The sequence below is a fragment of the Molothrus aeneus genome, chromosome 6 (genome assembly GCF_037042795.1).
Source record: "Molothrus aeneus isolate 106 chromosome 6, BPBGC_Maene_1.0, whole genome shotgun sequence".
NCBI lineage: Eukaryota > Metazoa > Chordata > Aves > Passeriformes > Icteridae > Molothrus > Molothrus aeneus.
In genome coordinates, this window is record NC_089651.1 from 17,922,302 (window position 1) to 17,940,818 (window position 18,517).

Sequence of the window (18,517 nt, forward strand, 5' to 3'; positions counted from 1 at the left end):
CTGGTTAAACTCTCACAAAATGTACCACAAGAGGGATTAAGCACCTCAGACGCCAGAGCAAAATGAAATGTCACACACTGGACATTCAAGCACTCAGAAAAAGCATCTTGTCATTGATCCCTGAAGCCAGCATACAGAGGGAGTGCCAGGACTTCTAGCAGGCAATTGGAGGAGTCTCCAATTCTCCAATTCTCCAATTCTCCTCCACTGCAGAAGCCACAGGACAATAAACACAAGCAACAGTTTGGAATGAAACACACTTTTTGCAGAAATACAGCATATGACCAGAAGTAAATACAGGCTGGGAACTCAAAGACCTCATCAGCAAACTACATGGCAAGGATATGATCTGAGGTGAATTACATGGAGGAGCTCAAAGCTGCCACCTCCTCCAGCTCGCAGCTCCAGCTGCCAGCAAGGGCATCTGACACAGAAGTGCTGGCACCAGAGCAGCTGCAGCAAACCAGAGCCCACCTGTGCAAGCCAGCCCTGTGCCTTTGACAGGGACCTGTCACCAGATGCATAAAGAATAAGTGATGCTACCCCAGCTTCCAACAATCCACAGACTGGGAACTGCCTGTCCTAGGCACACAAAATGCTTCAGAGAATATAAATCCACTGAAACTTCTGCACTGACTTTTCTAGTTACCATGAGTTCAGCAACAGCTCACTCTGCTCCCTCCACCACAGACAGTCCTTTGGCAGGAGGACTGGGACAGATCTTTGTCTTACTGGTGGCACGCTAAGAGACTCTTCGACTCTTCAGCCTCCACAATACCAGCTGGTAAGACCATCCATCACGCCCAAAGCTTCCCTAAGAACCTTGGCATTGGACATGCATGTCTCAAAGGAGACATCTTTCAAAACTGTTGGCTGATGCTATTTCAATCAACCCTTCTTCTAGAGGGCACCACTCAGAGAAAGCCCAGGAAGCACTGTAGGAGGACAGAGGAAGTGACACAGGGCAGAATTTAAGGGACGCTACAGAGAAATAATGACATGTCACGGCTAAAACTCAACAGGATACTGCAACAAGTTGATTACAAAAGCCCTCAGGAAAAGTCAGACTTTAAAAATAAAAAAATTGCCGCACTTTATGTTCATGAGAGGACAAGAAGAAGAAGCTATTAGTAAAGATTTCTTATGGCAAGCAACACCACGGTGCAGAAATAACCCATTGCCATCAGCTCCCCATCTGATGCAGCTTCCAGAAAAAGAAGGGAACAGAAAATCGCCGGGACTGTGCGGTAAACAAGCGCTCGTTCTCCCCCTCCTCCGCCTACAAGGGTCCTGCAAGCCCAGCATAAAGGCCAACTCTTTATTTGTACAACAGGAAAAGTTAACTGAACAAAAGGCGGAGGAGGGTAATAATCGTTTTACAAGACTTATGGCAACATTCAGAACACCTTTACTAATTCCGCGGGCTGTGCAAAGTTTATGACATCACCCGCAACAGGTTAAAACACTTTTCTAAGGAAAAAAACCCCAAACCAACAAAGCATACAAGGGCCAAGCCCCTGCAATGCCACAGGGCGCTGGAGGGGAAGCAAAGCGGTGCTGCGGTAGAGCCGGGGTCGGGTGGCCGCGGCCAGGTCCCCACGGGTGCGGGGTGCCGGCAGGGACGGACGGACGGACGGAGCGCCGGGCCGCGCTGCCGCACACGGGGCCCGGGGGCCGCGCCGTGCCCGGCTCTCCCGTGCTGCCGCCCCAGCCCCTTCCCCGGCCCCGTTCCCCCGGGGCCGCCGCGCCCCCCGCCTCCCCGTCCCACCGGTGCCGCCATTTCGGGCGCTCCGCCTCACCCTGGGCCGCCGTTCCGCGCCGCCACACGCCCCGACCTGCCGCGCTGCGCGGAGGGAGCAGGCGGGGAGGGACGGGAGAAACCCTCAGGAGGGCGGGAGGGGGGCGCGGCCGGCCCGGCCCACCCCAGCCCGGGCCGCCCCCCCGCCGGCCGGCCGCGCTCGGCCCGCTCGGCCCGGCCCTCTGGCTGGGGCCGTCCGCAAGCGCGGCTCTCGGCTGCTGCGGCTCACGTTGCCGTTTCCATTGCCGCAGGCAACACGTTGCAGCGAACTCCAGATGGGTTTGGGTTTTTTTTAAGGCGTCAGACCTGCTCGTTAAAAGTGTTCTCCATGAAACACCCTGTAAATCAGGATCAAGCCCTGACTGGCACATTGCCTCATCCTCCCATTACCTCACTTGAGCCACAGCCCGCATACTTCTGCGCTAAGCAGCAGCCCTGTGCGAGGGATGCTCCCGGGAAAACACCCGCACCCTCTCCACGGCTGAGTGACTTCGCATGGCTTTTCAGGAGTGGGATGAAGAGAGGAGAGCTGGCAGGGAATGGAGAGGCCAGTTTACAACCTCCTGGGTGCTTGCCTAAACTTTTGCATGTGCCCACCTCAGAAATCACTTCATGCTTCCCAAGGAGGAAGCTCACTTCAGCTCAGAGCTGCCGGAGAACCGAGTGATCAAACAAAGCCTTGGGGGATCAGCTTGCTTGCACACTGACAGATTTGTTTCAGGGAATATGTAGCAGAACCTGGAAGCCACAAGAGACACCGGCCCCTGCCCGGGTCCTGCCCTTCCTTGGTGGAGCCCTGCGTAGCCACCACACTGGGCCACTGCCTTCTTGCAATGTCCAGGGATTTCATGCCCAAGGAGGAAACCACATAACCTCCCCACCCCAGCAGATTTGGGTCAGCAGATGAGCATGACCAGGCACAAGTACTTCTTTGTGCTTGGGAGAGCTGCAGGTACAGGTGAGATACACCACAGGACCCCCACCTCCGCATCCTCAGTTTATTGCTGGAGTAATAGTTTGGTTTTTTTTACTGCAGATACTTGTTTACCTTGAAAAGACTAATTTTACCTGGTCAGGTCTCCTGTGGACTAGTATTTTCAATGTTTGCAGCATCATATATATATATATGTATATAAACATGCCCTGCAGGCTGGAGAGGCTGGAGCCGGGTTGTTGTAGCCACGCCAACCAAAATTTCCGTGTGACTCATCAATAGCCAGAGAAGTAATGAGCACCTCCTAACAAAGCTCTGAACTGCAGGGCCTTGCCTGGGTCTATTGGCACTAAACAGGAGATTGCCAAACAGAGCATTTGAAGGTGCATAACGGGCTGTGAGATACATTTATAATTGGAGATGAAGTACTTGGTCAATATAATATATGTTACATACAGGTAAAGATATTATGAAAAAAAGGCATTATGAAATCAGGCCTTGCTCTGCTGACTTACCAGCTGGCCTGTTACTTCTTCTAAGTACAGCTAGCTAAGTTCCCAGGTGAAGAAATCTTGAGAATTTGCATAACAACTTATTCTTAGAGAGGAAAATAAGTTGCATCTGTAATAAACAAGAAATCTGTCCCATAGGAATCAGTGAACAAAATATGTAAACTAATCAAATATAGAGAGATTTGACAGATGTACAGCCTTGTTATTTACCAGCCAATAAACTGTCAGTGTATTGTTAGCCAATTAGGTCTAAGTGCCTTCTGGTATTTCCTACAGATATAAGCTTTGTGAATAAAGAACTGACTTTTCTGCATGAAGAAACCGAGTTCCATCTACTTATTAATGTAACAAATATATGTTTATAGTCTAAGCAATCAACAAGTAAAAAGATCATTAAATGACACAAACAGAAGAAGATGATAGGTGAAAATAATAATGTGTGGGTGACTGCATGATCCTTATAACAGGAACTCATTAATTGTATGTAAATGGGAAAGGTCCCTTGGACCTGGAATAAAGAAGGTGCTAGAAAACAACATCTCAAACATTTGCAATTTCTGCATTTGTCCTGTGGAAAAGCTTCAAATTTAACACTGGGGCTTAATGCTCTCTTTTCAGCCCTGTTTTGGCTTTTCAAAGAGATGCTGTCAGCCTAATCCTCTTATGCTTACCCTTAGCATATTGACATGAAACAGACAAGTGAAAGCAAAGCACAGTGAGGTCCCTTTGCCGGCCTGCAGGGATTTGTGGGGCCATGGCTACTTATCAGAGCAGCTGGCTTTTTTGCCTTTGCCCCTACACCTGATTGTGTACACAGGTGCACTGTTGCATGTGCCAGGATAAGGCTGTAAGAAGAGTACTTTCTTGTGATATGATTCCAAAATACCTTACAGATTATGCGTAAAAAGTCACTTGTTCACTAAGAGGCTGGAGCCAATATGGTGAATGTATAAGCCCCCAGGCAGTCTTATTTTGCATCCTCCCTCATCTCATGCCCCCTCAGGATATCTCATTATTTGCATTTATGCTACAGTTTCCAGCGGTCACTTACAAAGGGTGGCTGCTCCCAGAGCTTCCATTTAGAGGCAGGAGATATTCTGATAAAAAAGGGGGATGTAGTAAAATGGAGAACTTTTTGGAAATTTTGGTCTCATTTAGATCTGATAACAGACAGGTTTAAAAACTAGCAAGATACCCCTGGGTCTTCCAAGAGGACACTTAATGATTGTGCTGAGAGACAACAAAAGACCTTCCAGTAATAAACCCCAACCCTGCTACTTACTGTTGTCCAAGCTCAGCCTACTCAAATTCCGTGCCACTTTGTCATCCTTGAAACAAAAATCCACCCTTTCCTGCTTTCAAAAAATATATGTTACAAGGAACTACGTGTGCTATCAGTTTATAGCAGGGGAAATGAGTAATAATTTGTTTGGTCAAAACTGCAGAGTGATTAGTTCTGTAATGCATGGACATCCAGCTGGAGCCATGCCAGGGCACAAGGATTGAAAGCAACCAAATTCTTAACTCTGGTGAAAAGGATGCATGGGACATTAATAAAATAAAGGTTTAGTTCTATGGATACAGGTAACAAGGTGAGAACCCATCGCTGTCTGAAAGCACTATACCCCCAGACACTGGGGAAGTATCTTTCCTTTTTCTCCTCCATGCTCTGCTTTCCCTAATCAGCTGGACAGGCTCTGGCTGCTTAAAGGAGATAAAAAAAGACTGGAGACTAATTTCTCCTGAGCTGCCCCCAAGACATGGGTTCCTGGTTAACTGTCTCCCTGCTTGTAAGACCTCCTGTGTACCACTATGGGGGACAGGCCACTTCCTGAGCAGTGAGAAGGGAAGATCACACTAGGAACAGTGATTGAAGATGGGAGGCTGATCTCCTGCAGCACCTCTAAAAAATCTCTCAACACAACCACTTGTAAGACAGCATTTCTTTATTGCCTGTACTGTTTGCACACTAAGAAAGCATACTTAAGGTTGTACATTGAAAGAACCTGCTGGTTCTTGCCATTGCAGTATGACAGCACTGATAAAGGTAATACACAGAACTGGCCCATATTTGTGTTTCACACCTTTGTCTGGGGTGTGCTGTGTACAAAGCGTGGGAGGCACAGGTTCAGAACACCTTAGTGTGGATTCCCCTTCCCAAAAATTGCTTCTTGCAAACACAAGCAGTCCCCCTGGCAGCACTGTAGGTCTTACTCCACGCTCCACACCAGCTACCCTGGTTCCTTCAGAGCCTCTTGTAGCTTTCTGATTCCCAGCCTCTGCAAGGCGTTAGTGCAGTTAAACAGTGTGAGCCACAGCCAGCCAACAGTAAGGACTGAGCAGGATCTCACTACTTTTAGCTCTTCCTTTTACTCAGAAATCCTGCTCTTCCAGAGAAAATTTTCCTGTTTCCTATCAGAAGGGGACTAGGAGGTGCCATGGAAATTCTTTGTAATGCTGATGTCTGTAAGTGACTCAGAGCACTTTTCCTGCCTGGGATATTCCCAGCAAAATTTGTGCAATAAACAGACATTGAGAGTAACCGCCTCATCCCAAGAGAGGAAAGACCATGGACAAGTACAGGCCCTCCCTATGCCACAAGGTTTGGGGGCTGTGTCACAGCTGCAGTATCACATCTTGTGCCTAAAATGTCAGAGTCACATACAGAAACAGCCTTGAAGACAAAAGGGGAAAGGGCACTAAAAAAAAAACTCACTTAATCCCAAGGCTTTAAGAGCTGCTGAGCTGCAAACCAGAAAGCATCACACCCCAGAAGCTCCATGGCCAGGCACCACAGCAGCTTTGGCGACAGGAGCACTTCTGGGGACAGTTTCTACCTCTGCCCTGCTTTGCCCCGCCCCTTAGTGACAAAAAGGCCTCTTCCCAATGGGAACAGATTCAGTCTGGCTCTTTCTCAGGCCCTTCACCAGTCAAGTGAGGCTGTTGCTCGAGGTCCCTGCAAGAGAAAAGGTACATTTCACACAGGCAGCTGCCTTGTGCTTCCATCCAGGCACATTTAAATGCACTCTTTCAGGGATCTTTCAGGACTGCGGGTAAGGCAGTTCCAAGTTGCTGGAGATTCTTCAGGAAAGGATGAGAGAATGGGAGGAAACAGCAGCATTCAGCCTTAAAACAGGCTATATATGGCTCCCCTGGTTTGTACAGACAGCTCCTGCAATGGGCTATGAATCAGCAGCACACGCCGGCGCCTGCGGGTGCCAGGGCAGCAGCTCTGTGTTCTGTAAACATAGGACAGGACAGTGAAAAGGTCCATAAGGGTGACAAAGCAATGAAAGCCATTGGGATGACTCATCCTATCAGATCACATATGGAATCTGTTAACTACAATATTGACAAGTCCAGTCAAATGCTGCAGTAAATCCAGGGCCCAATCCAGATCTTGCAGGAAGTGGTGGAAGTGTTCTCACTCACCCCAGCGGGCTCTCAGCCGAGCACCGCCGCTGCAGAGCCAAGAGGAGATGCTTCCCTCTGAGACAGATGGATCACGTCTTAGAGCTAGCCCAAACTTAAAATAATATCTTTCTCTCTTACATGGAAATTCTATTTAATACAGACCCACTGTGTCCTCTGCTCTCTGCTGCTAGGCCACTTCTTTGCCAGAAAGAACTGGAACAAGACTTCATCCCTTTACAGGGAACCAACCTCTCCAGACAGAGGGCCCAGTCTGTGCTGCTAGCTAAGACCAGCCAAATTCCCCCAAAGAAGCAGAGGCCTCTAGAGACCAGGGCTGCATGCAGACTTGGGAAGTAGAACAGTGCAGATAATATGCACATTTTGGCCTGAGTTATGCCTCAAAATTCACAGGCTGGGAAAAGCTGCACCTTCCCCAAGCCTCTAGAGAGCTGATACCATCAAATTCAGCTTGTTTGAAAGGAACCCCCAGCTTCATGATACAGCATTGGCACGTGTCTCTTGCTGACACATTGGTGTGCTTTATGTGCAGCACCCTTTCCTCCTGCTGATATCCTCCAGCTGCAGGGCATTCTCCCTCTGCCTGTCTTCTTGTGCTGTCAGCAACCTGGAAAGAACAGCACCAATCAAGAACACAACCTGGTTACTGAGCTCTTCCTGCCAAGGCAGTTTCCTCTGCCCTTTGCTCTCCCCCAGCCATTTAGGATTTACATTTAGGATTGCAAGAATTGACAGGCCAAAAGACTGGACTTCTCTGGAAGTTGGGCTAGATAAATCACACACAAAGAATGAGCATGGATTTCTAGGGAACAGGGAAAGAAACTGGACACATACAAGAGGGGGTGCCATGGTTTAGTAATCTGAGCACCAGTGTGAGTGGCCTGTGCCTTATTCCCAAGATCCCCTGTTGATGTCAGAATCCTGGGATGTTTGCTCCACCTGTCTGGGCCATCTTGGGCAGCACCATGGTAATAAAGCATGCTGAAGGCACGTGCTATGGGAGATATGATTCACCTAGCTGATAAGTAAATCCACCCAGTTAATGAACAGCTAAGTCCTGCTGTGGTTTTAACACATGGTGAGGAGGAAGTGAAGAGATAAAAGAAAACAAAAGGACAGTTTTCTTGCAAGATTTGAAATACTTTTTTTCCAAAAACTACCTTTTTTAACTAAAAATTTTAGAACAAATTTCTTTCAGCTGAACAGTATCTTACCTCCTTTTAAAATGATTGCTACTGAAATAGCTCAGTCTGTACCGTGCTTATTAAGATAGGGGAGAAAGAACCCTTAGAGCTGCTCGAAGACTTCAAATTGAAAACACCAGCTTAAAATCTGGGACAGTATGCAAGGTTTTTGTGATGAAATATTCAAATTGAACTCCTAATCTTGCAGAGCCAGTTCTAGAAAGTGAAGCTTTGTGTGCAAAGAGTCCAGTCTACACTTGGTGCTCTCCAGACACAAAAGATAAGGACCTGGAATCAGGTCTCTTTTGGGATGTGACAGAAAGTCAGTCTCTCACACCCCCCCTTCTCCTTGCCCGTTCCCCAGGGGAGCCCACACCGGTCACCTCCAGCTGGGCAAGTGTCCCAGGGTGACAGCTCGTGTTCACTGACCTGGCCATGTGCAGCATGGGCTCCATAATGTTGTAGCCAGTCATGGCACTGCACTCGTAGAACACAGCCTTGTACTCCTGCCAGAGAGCACAGCAAGCACCCATGGTGACTGCCAGCTCTCCCCAATCACCATTCACCCACAGCCTTGGGAGCTGGCCCACCCTCATCCCCAGGAACCCTGCCAAGAGCCATTGGAGCCAGGAGGGTGGCTGCTATCCTGCTGGTGCACACCCTGCTCACCCACCCAGGAGGAGGAAATGCTTTTTCAGCATTGGAGGTCAAGCTAGAGTGTCCAAAAGGGAGCACTGAGGGAGTTGACTGGAAAGAGAAAACATCTGTCCAGGGTACTTTGATTCCCTTACCTTTTTTTGCAAGTCCAGAAGGCGGGAACACCTTTGAAACCCTGTCTCCCCCAACCCAGGGGCCAAGGTGCCAGCAGGCAGGCAGACAAGGGCGTGAGGAAAGAGGCAGGATGATGTTGCATTAGGGAGCCCTCAAATGGGAAATCAGCCATGCATGTTCCCCTCAGACAGACTGTAATGAGGCATCAAGCCCCAAGAGTGAGCCTGCTCGAGGGCCACTGTCTGCCACATACAGGCCACCACCTCATCCTCCCTTGGACCAGAGGGACCTGTCCACATTGGAGAGACAGGGGTGGGAGGTAGAGGGAAGGTACCATACTGGAAAAGGGCTCCAAGAAGGGCTTTTTGCCAGCCAGTCTGCCCTGCTCACAGCTGGAGGGTGGCTGCAGAGCAAGTCAAACAGCAGAGCACTGAGTCACACCTTCGCCAGCCTTTCCCCCTCCACCTTGGGCACTTTCCGGGTCTCTCTCTGCACAGCATCCAATTTATTTCCAAGCAGAAACACCACAGCTCCGTCCTCTATACCTTCCTGCAAAAGAAATAAAGACCCCTAAAGACCCAGCCCCTCAGAGCAGATCCTTCCAGCTCAAGCAAACAAGACCTTCAGTGGCAGCAGGAGCAGGCCCATTAAAGGGTAATTCCTTCAATAGCCCCAGGGATTTGTGAAGGGAAGCTTGAACTAGGGTAACATTCCAAATGTTTGGTATGAGCTGGGACAGTGACAGAGGAGAGACAGGACATAAGTGCCTCTCAGGAAAACAAGAAGCCTAAAGAAAAGCAGCTTGCCCCATAGGCATTTTGGAATTTGTGATCGGGCAGATCTTGTAAATAAGCTCAGTATTTTTCGTATGTGCAGTACAGTGTCTGATGTGCTGTCCTAAACTCAATGATCCCTTGCTGTGAATCCACTGGCCAAACAAGTTAAGCAACCTTCACCCCTTGTAAGCTGTCTCTGTAGGGACTGTTATTCCTAGGCAATTCCTGGAGCCCCTTACCTCTGGTCAAACTCTCTATAATTCCACTGGCTCACTAGAGCACAGTCAGAGTAAGAACAGGGCTCAAAGTTATTTCCACATTCACGTGCCCTGGATGGCATACAAAACCTGAACAACTTCAAAACAAAATAAATACACAGATGGGGAGAGGAAAATAAGACAGAGATTAAAATATACAGATTTCATCTGGTTTGATTTTCTGTGCACTCAGTTTAAACTTCCTCCTGAAAGGAACCTGATTTTCAGAGGCTGGTTAGTTTTGAAGATCCTAACATTTGATCATTTAGAGTTCAAAGACATAAGTGGTTGTTTGTTTGTTTGTTTCCCCAACAGGCTCGTGGAAATTAACAGTGCTAAAATCCTCCAACCTATACTTACTCATTCTACTGAGATCTGGGTTTTTTGAGACTCAGCACAATCAAAACAAAACCGCCCTTGAAAATTTCACTTCACCTCTTGATCATCTACACATAACTAATTTAAATTTTAAAGAGAGGTATTTTTGTGTCCCCAAGAAGATATAAACCACAGATAAATGCTTTTAGTGAGTGTTTGGAAATAAAAGACAGGGGGAAACCCAACAGTATTAATAGATTGTTACCAAATTTTAAATTAAAAAAGGAAATAAAAAGAACCACTTCCCTTTCCTGTGCATAGGCCAGACACCACAAGATCTCCCTCCCTGAGCACAGATGGGATGTGACCCTGTTTAGAAGATGTAGCCAGTGAACATGGGCTACTTATAAACCCACACTACTGTTTTGGGAGGTCCCACCACGTTCAGCCACAGAAATAGCCCTCCCTGATTTAATGGGCTACCACTGGCTTTGTTTCCTTCCACACAAAGCCTCTGGTTCCAAACTGACCAGCACAGGCATCTGCTTTGATAATTCAGCTTCACAAGGTCAACAGGACTTCCTGGGGCACTGAAAAATGTCCCTTCCAGGCAGAGTGTTGGAGCAAGGGAGCAGCAGTAGCAGCACTGGAGGCCAGGTCCCGCTCTCACCTGGACGCTGCTCATCCAGTTGCGCACGGCCATGAAGGAGCACTCGGCCGTGATGTCGTACATCACCAGGATCCCGTCTGCCTTCCGGAAGTACTGCTTGGTGACGCTCCGAAACCTGAGCCCACACAAACCAAAGGCACCCTCAGAACCATGGCTGGGCCACGGCAAGTAACCGAGTGGGACTGTCTGTCTGCCTGTCTGTCAGCGCGGGCTCTCTGCAGGGCCTGGCAGCACCTGCGTGTGATGTGTCCCTCAGGGCTCGTGTCTACACACAGGTGACAGATCCCTGCACCTTTGAGACAGGCCAGGCAGCTGTGGGTAGGCAGGAATCCTGCCAAATGCATGGTGCTGAGAAAGCAAGAAGGAAGACCTTTGCAGGTCAGAAAGAAATAAGCAGAAGAATCTATTTGGGTGGGACAGGAAAAAGTAATTTCCTATTAAAAGGGAAACTGATGGAGAAAACATGATCTTTCTCTATAGTCTGGAAGAATCTGCAGACTAAGCTGTACCACAGTACAAACTAGGCATGCGTAATGCCTGCCCCAGGGCTGCCAAAACAGCAATTAAGAACTCAGCATCAGTACAGTCTGTTTCCACTATTGAATCTATACACCAATGGCATTACACAAAAAAAAATCAGGAGCTGGACACAAATACCAGGAAAAAATTCTGCCAGACACCTACTTTTTGTTCTCTGTACCATTTAAAACCACAGGCTGATATTTTGTGACTAAATTCCAACCAAAGCAAACCAACGAACCAAAAAAAAAACCCAAAAAACAACCAAAACAAAAAAAAAAAACCCCAAAAACCAAACAACAAACCCAAACCTTGGAATCTGTAAGCACTTTGTGACAGAGCCATGATATAACCACAATGATTGCAAACTGATGGAATTAACAATGTAATTTGGGAAATATTAAATGTAACAAAAGTCCTGAGATCTCACTAGAGAGCTGTGTATTTCAGCCCTGCACAGGACAACAGACTCTACTCTTACAAGCCAAGAAAACCTGCAGCTGTTACCCTCCTGTACTCTTCAGATAATTGCCTGAAGCCTGTCCTTTCTTACTACAATATTCTGGCACCTACCCAACTGAGAAACCTCAGAATGTATCTTTGGCAATCAAGATGCACCTCTGGAACTGCCAGCTAGGCAAGATGCTTCAGAAGAACCATCAAAGGTAGCATGCATAAGTCTCAGGGAAGTCACCAAGGAGTTCTCCTTGCATGCTCCAAAGGGTTCTTCCACCTCTTCCTTAGATATTTACAGTTGAAAACCTCTATTTAGAAGTAATATTCTTACGGAAGAAGAAAAACCTTTTTCTTCATCCCAGGTCTCCTATTTGGTATCAGCACTGAGCCAAGCTCTCTCTTGTGGGTACTCATCTAAGACCTGCTAGTGCTGCAGGGGCCTGTGGTAAAGGTCCTTCTGTAGAGACAATATCTTGAATTTGGCCTCTGCTGAAATCTGGCCTCAATAAAATGTCACATTTTATGTCATAGCAACTCCCCTTACTGCTCAGTTTCAGCATCAAAATAACCACAGGAGTCCCCTCAGAAATAATTATTTCTTCAGCGTGAAGCCTAATTTTGGAAGAGAGAGTTGCTTTTCAATAGATACTCCTACTTAGTACATTCCCACCAGCTCTGCATGGTCTAGCTGCCTGAGACAGACAGCATCATTGGCACAATTTAGGATTAGAATATTCCCACGACCTTGGCTGCCCCCTGAAGGCCTGCCCCCATAACATATTTAGCTCAAAACACCCAGTGCTTATTTTTGTCAGGCCCTTGAAGTTCATGGTCCTCTTGAAATAGCTTCTCATCTTAAGCTTTGAATTATATCCTACATAAAATGTAATTTACATGGAGCCAGTGATGGGCCTTGATCTCTAGTAGCAGATAAAGGGTCAAATGTGTCCTCTCCTACTCTTGTCCTCACTAACACTGCTGGTAACATCTAGAGATATCCCAGGCTTTTAAAACTAGAGGGCTTCAAATGGGGAGCAAGTGTTCACTGTCACAGAATGCTGCACAGCCCCTCTACCAAGGATTATCACTTCCACAAGTCTATCAGCAGAAGGGACAGCAAAAGGGGCCAATAACCTCACTGACAGAGTCCAGCAGGGTAGTTCAAATCACCTTCCCCACAGGTCATGCATTTTCAGCCAGTTTTGACAGCCAAATCAGATCTGGAAAGATTCACAGTCCTTTCCACCCTTTGAACCCCATGACATACATCTATGGACAGACTGCTTGGAGCCACAAGCATGCAGGTCAGACACATGGAAAACCACTTTTCTGTCAACCCTCAGAGTGATCTCCCCAGGCCCTGCTTCACAGTCACAGCTTCTAGAAGTCTCTGGAACAGACCTTTGCTGCAGGTTCAGCACTGGAATAGCTGTCATGACCTGTCTGGTCCTTCAGAGGCTGATAGTTTTCCCAGGAACAGAAACCAGCTGCATGCACTCTTTCCCTTTCCTCCACTGAGCCTGGCAGAAATCACTTACCTCTCTTGTCCAGCTGTATCCCACAGCTGTAAGGCAATCTGGGTGTTATCCACCATTAGACTCTTCACCTGGTAATCAATACCTGTCAGGAAGGTGACAATGATTATGAGGTAGCATGGGCCAGACAAACTCCATTTAGTTCAGGGAAATTGCGAGATTGATTCAATACTGGGAAAGGGACTATCTTTACCCTGTAGCTGGCCTACAATACAGGCAAAAGAGCATTTTCCCAGGCTGCCTTTCCCACCCTCCTTATTCAGATGAAGCAGACACCCTATTACTTACCAATGGTTGCATTGAGCTCAGCCAAGAACCTGTCATAGCAGAAGCGGTGGATGAAGGAACTCTTCCCAACACCAGAATTCCCCACAAACACCACTTTAAAGATGCGATCTGGGGAACAGCTGGCTGCTTCCAGTGCTTGGAGCTACAATGGAAAAAAGCATGAGGTGTTGAAGAGCCCAGCTGCAGGCAGTACTTTGATTTAGGGATTGGACCCCTGCACTGTAAATCTGGAGTTTGATGGGAAGAGAGTCAGACACTAACCCTGGCAGGTATTTGAGGAATATCCCAGGTAATTGCACTCACCCTGGTTTCAGTGCCAACAGGCTGGGCTCGAGGAGGCAGCGGAGCAGCATCTAGGCCATCTGCATTTTTTCTGCAGTCAGAGTCACCCTTCAAAGTCATCTTAAACCACTCAGGATCTGCTGCCAAGGGCCATCTCTCCTCATCTCTGCTGTTCTCTCCAAAGTTTGTGCTGCCTCCTTCTCCTGTCTTCATCCATACCCCATTGCCTGGGAAGTATTTACAGTTCTTTCTGTTGGGTTCTTCCACTGCCACATCCACTGGGAGGGTGAAGGGAAGGTCTGCAGAGGCCAGTTGTCTGTATTGAAGTCCACAGGCAGCACAGATAGGGTGGGAGGGGGGAGGACACAGGGAAAGAAGGAGGTTGCAAATTTCCAACCAACCAATGCAATCCAATTAGTGTACATGAAGCTCTCAAAGGAACTCTTTATATTCACTCCCCACACTCCCTGTGACCAAAGCATCAGTGGCTCCCCTGGGAAGGGAAAGAGAGACAGAGCTCACCAGAGCTGTGCTGTACTCTGATGTGCTGACAAACATTTAATTAATTTTAATAAAAAATGCCACTTTGGATTTTTCAAGAATTCTTTGCCTACTGCTTCCCCCAGCAGTGAAAAAATGAGGCAAAACATACAAAATGAAAGCCCCTTAAAAAAAAAAAAAAAAGCAATAATTACCCCTGTATTTTTGTTACTAAATACCATATGAAAAGAAGTAACAGACAACAGACTGTGCCCACACAAGAGCAGGCTGATGCACTGGGGGTAGAGCTGATGTAGTAGTTGGAGGAACAACCTTCAAAAGAACACATAAAATAACCAATTTAAAATACTAGAATCACTGCTGAGGAGCAAGGCAGCATCACTTGTTTTCTATGGTTAAAGAACTAGGCAAGGAATGAGAAGGCCTAGAATTAAGCTGAAGATATTTATCTACTAGTGATGTCTCCGTTGCTTTCACTGTCCAGCAGACTGCATTTGGAACAAAATTAGAGTGACCAGAGCGTACTACAGTCAGTCTCTTCAGAGGCAGGACATCCCAACCCCCTCTGCAACTTTCCTCTTTCTCTTAGTGCAGGAATCCAGACAATTCTTCTTTCTCACTCCAGCAAGTACACTTCATCTGGGTTGCAAAATCCATGTGCTGCCATGCCTACACTTTTTTTCTATGAAAGGGAGCTCACATTCCTGGTTGCCCTCCCTGCATTTGCCCCATTTGTCAGTCCAGAGCCAGGCCAGCTGGAACTCTTCCCTCTTGAAAATGGACACACAGTCTCAGGCTCTGGGGAATGGTGCCCATCTCCCAGGACTGGCAAAATCACACAATGAGGGGTCTCAAGACCCTCTTTAGTGGGAGCAAAGGGACAAACACAAAACACTGAACAGTGACCTCAGATCTAATGGATTTCTTTTCATGTTTCTCAAGCAATGTGGTGTGACTCAGCACCGGGACAGAGACGGGGCCAAGAACTGCTTTTCCCCTTCTCCCATCACCTTCATTGCCAAACTTCTCCAGTTGTTAAGCCTTTCCAGGAGTTTTATTCCAGTAGCAGCTAGAAGGATCTTTGCAAGAAATAACTGGGGAGGAACATGGGAAAACCTGGTTATCTGATTCAATGGACAGAATGTGGCAGTCACACAACCATGAAGGAGCTCTGCCTCAGACCTCACCAGGCAACCTCCTACCCTGGGCCCAAGAATCAGCCCTCTCCAGGGTCTGCCTGGTTTTCTGTAAGTCCATGAGCCAAGGAGCCTTGAGCTAAATCCTTAAATGCCACTACCAGAATTGCAAGCATTAAGGGTGAGTTGAACCTGGAAGAAACTGAGCCTAGACCTGTGTCTCTGGCTGCCACCAGGAGCAACTGGGCAGCAATGGCACTTTCTGCAGAGACCTGGTAAGAAACAGGGGAGCACGCTGCCTTTAAAACTTGTTTGGGGCCAGCAGTTGCAGGTGAGATCCAGCTCCAAGCCAGGTCATTGTATATTCTGCATGTAGAGTGGGGAAAAAAAAAAAAAGGGCTTGGCCACACAGTTGCCTGCCCTGGCTGAAGGGAGGCCTGATATGCCAGGTGAGCATCTGCATAGTTGTAGAGGGAGATGAGCAGGATGAAGCCACCTGGAGCCAGGCCCTCTCCTTGAGGCTTTCAGCTGCCAGAAAGAACCCAACCCTTGTGCAATTTTTGCCCTCTCCCATGCCCCAGAGATGTGGACTCTGGCACGAGGCACCAGTGGATTTGTGCCTGAGGACAAACTGGCACACTTGGGAGTTGATCCAGTCATTTCAACAGAGCTGTCTGACTCAGAAAGAGGCAGCCTTTGTGACTCCCATCCCATTAACAGTCCCAGACCTTCTGGTGATATTTAGATTTGCTCTCCCATTGCTGCAGGCATAAGCAGCAGCAGGGCCACCTCCCTGTGGAAGTTAGCGAACAGCATCCTCAGCTTCATGCTGACCTAACACCACCTAATGCGAAGAGATGGCTAAAGCCACAGAAAAGCTGCACCCCACCACACTCCCAAAACCAGCCAGCACCAAGGTGGGAGAACCAGACCCAGGACACAGCTTGACTGACACCATACTGCAGTGGGCACGGACTGACAGCAGGGACACGACACAGACACCCATCTAACCGTTTGACAGGCTTGTCCTCCAGCAGGTAACTGCCTAGCCCTGACCCTTTCTTCAACAGGGCATTTTTGTTCTGAGGCACCTGGAAGTTGAAAAGAGAAGGAATGAAGAATGTGATTACAGCCCCAGTTCAACCTCTCCCCACCTCTGTAGAGCACTTTGAGGAGGCAAGGCTGGAGCCCTGGCAGCCCCACACCGTGCAGTGGTAGTGCCTCACTGGAAGGCTGAAAGAGGTGAGCACAGGGCTTGTTTTTCTCAGTTCAAATAATTCAATTCCTGCAAGAAGCCATCACTGTTGCTGCTTTCTCCTTCACTTTAAAATCCATCAAAGTGGCGATGTCCCAAACTGAATTCTTCCTCTAGCCAGCCACAGTTTTTATTTTCTGGCTTGTTCTCCACTTGGTCTCACAGCTGAATCTCTTTCCCCACCTGCCTCTTTCTTATGCTAATGTTTTGTGGGGCAGACCAATTGCCCTTTCCTCAGAAGACACTAGTACCCTTCCTCAACCTGTACTCACTAAGAGCTGCACATGAACCACAGAAAAGGAAGGAGGCAGCTCTGCCTTACACCAACATCCCTCCCCATGCTTTCCTCCTTCTTACCACAGAATGAACACTTCCTACAGCCAGTATTTACCAGCTCCTCAGAGAAGGAGAAAGCAGGACAATCTCTCTCCCAACCCTCTTCCTCCCATACAGCAGCATTGCCATTCCCAGCAGAGTCACTGCTCTGGCCACACTCACAAAACGTGAAGTGAGAGACAGGATGGAAAGGTGCCCATGGGCACATGGGCACTAGGGGAAAGGGAGATGTATTCAGTCTGCAAATCTGAAGATTTCTAACATGTCCTTACTGGTTATTTCTGGGGGAAAGGTGGAGGAAAAAGGGTTTGCAGTCTGCCAGATCTGCCTCACAGCAGTTTTGAACTGACCAAACACCTGCAGGCAGCTCTGGACAGGCCTTCCTTCATGCTTCCCAGAGCCTGGGGGACTACAAAGATTATTTCTTCAATAATCCTTATTGAAGGCTTATTTTAAAAGGCAAAAAAATCAGGAAGCTGTTCTGTTGGTCAGAACTCCCAGAACACCTTTACTGCAATGCAGTCTAACAAAGGGAAACATTGCAGACCCCAGAGGGCCTGACCCAACTAGGAGCTTTGCAGGGAAAGAACAAAACATTTTTTACATATGAAACTGATGTTCAAAAGAACCTCCAGCCACAGAAACAATCCAGCACTGAGAGACTCCCAGAAGCACAAATGTCCCAAGGCAAATGACCCCCAAGTGCATAACAACACTCCAGTCAACACAGGCAGGCTGTGGTGCAGACAACCAGGGGTTCTCCAGCAGGGACAGAAGGGGAAGTTTTCAGTGTTTGAGCAGCTTCACTCGAGGGCACCCTCTAGCCACACAGAAGGAGGAAACTGTGTTACAGGCCACTGCAGCTGAGTTACAACCTTCAAGTCACCTGTGGAGCAAAAGGACTCCCACACAATCTGCTCTACCAAGACCTTACCTGGAGAGGGAACAGCCTGCAGAGCACAGACTTGGGTAAGAAAGGAGGAACAATGGGGCATGTTTTACCATTGGTTCTGCCATGCTTTATTGGCCTGCCAGGTTTGTGTAACATTTGGCTTTTCACCAGGATGATAAAGGGACAGATGCGACATCACAGCTGTGTAACACATGATGACAAGGAATCCACGACAGCACATGTACAAGCATTTTGGACGGGAAAGATTCTGGTTTACCAGTGAAATAAAAATACATGTCAAAAGTAATCAAAGTACCAAAACACTCTTCATACTCTTCATGATGAACAGACATGAAATTTGCTCTGTCAACATAAAGCATACAAGCATAACTCCATAGCCAGATGGTCACGGGTGTGAAAGTGAACCTGCAACCCCTGGGTCTTAAAAATACCCATCATGGTTTGCACATTGACAGAAATAGCCACATATCCCTATCTGTGACCCAGCCTCTCTTGCCTAGGACAAGAGAGTGCCCCACAGTGCCGTGGGGCCAGGGTCTGCTCACCCTGGCAAGGCAAGAAACTCTTATGAAGAGCAAGGTATTAAGCTGGGAACTGAGAAGAGCAAAGGAGCAGTGACTGGGTTGCTATCAGCCACATACAGC

General features: G+C 47.8%; 2 protein-coding genes across 5 annotated transcripts in view; both read right to left on the reverse strand.

The window, feature by feature from the left end:
* The window catches only part of CD151 (CD151 molecule (Raph blood group)), a 31,708-nt gene extending 29,801 nt beyond the window's left edge, over positions 1-1,907 (reverse strand). For 2 of the 3 annotated variants that reach the window (XM_066551753.1, XM_066551751.1), the window contains exon 1: positions 1,800-1,907. The gene's annotated coding sequence lies outside the window, so the exon portion shown is untranslated. The remainder of the gene's footprint in view (positions 1-1,799) is intronic. The other variant, XM_066551752.1, reaches the window with a different exon arrangement.
* Positions 1,908-5,172: 3,265 nt separating this feature from the next.
* Positions 5,173-18,517, reverse strand: part of CRACR2B (calcium release activated channel regulator 2B) — a 39,847-nt gene continuing 26,502 nt past the window's right edge. The window contains exons 11-18 of one of the 2 annotated variants that reach the window (XM_066551976.1): positions 16,381-16,460; positions 13,754-14,048; positions 13,451-13,592; positions 13,166-13,247; positions 10,653-10,767; positions 9,073-9,180; positions 8,290-8,366; positions 5,173-7,283 (exon numbers count right to left, since the gene is read on the reverse strand). In XM_066551976.1, the coding sequence (XP_066408073.1) occupies positions 7,199-7,283; positions 8,290-8,366; positions 9,073-9,180; positions 10,653-10,767; positions 13,166-13,247; positions 13,451-13,592; positions 13,754-14,048; positions 16,381-16,460 (984 nt within the window). In that variant the 3' untranslated portion in view covers positions 5,173-7,198. Of the gene's footprint in view, positions 7,284-8,289; positions 8,367-9,072; positions 9,181-10,652; positions 10,768-13,165; positions 13,248-13,450; positions 13,593-13,753; positions 14,049-16,380; positions 16,461-18,517 lie in introns of those variants that run through there. The other variant, XR_010783796.1, reaches the window with a different exon arrangement.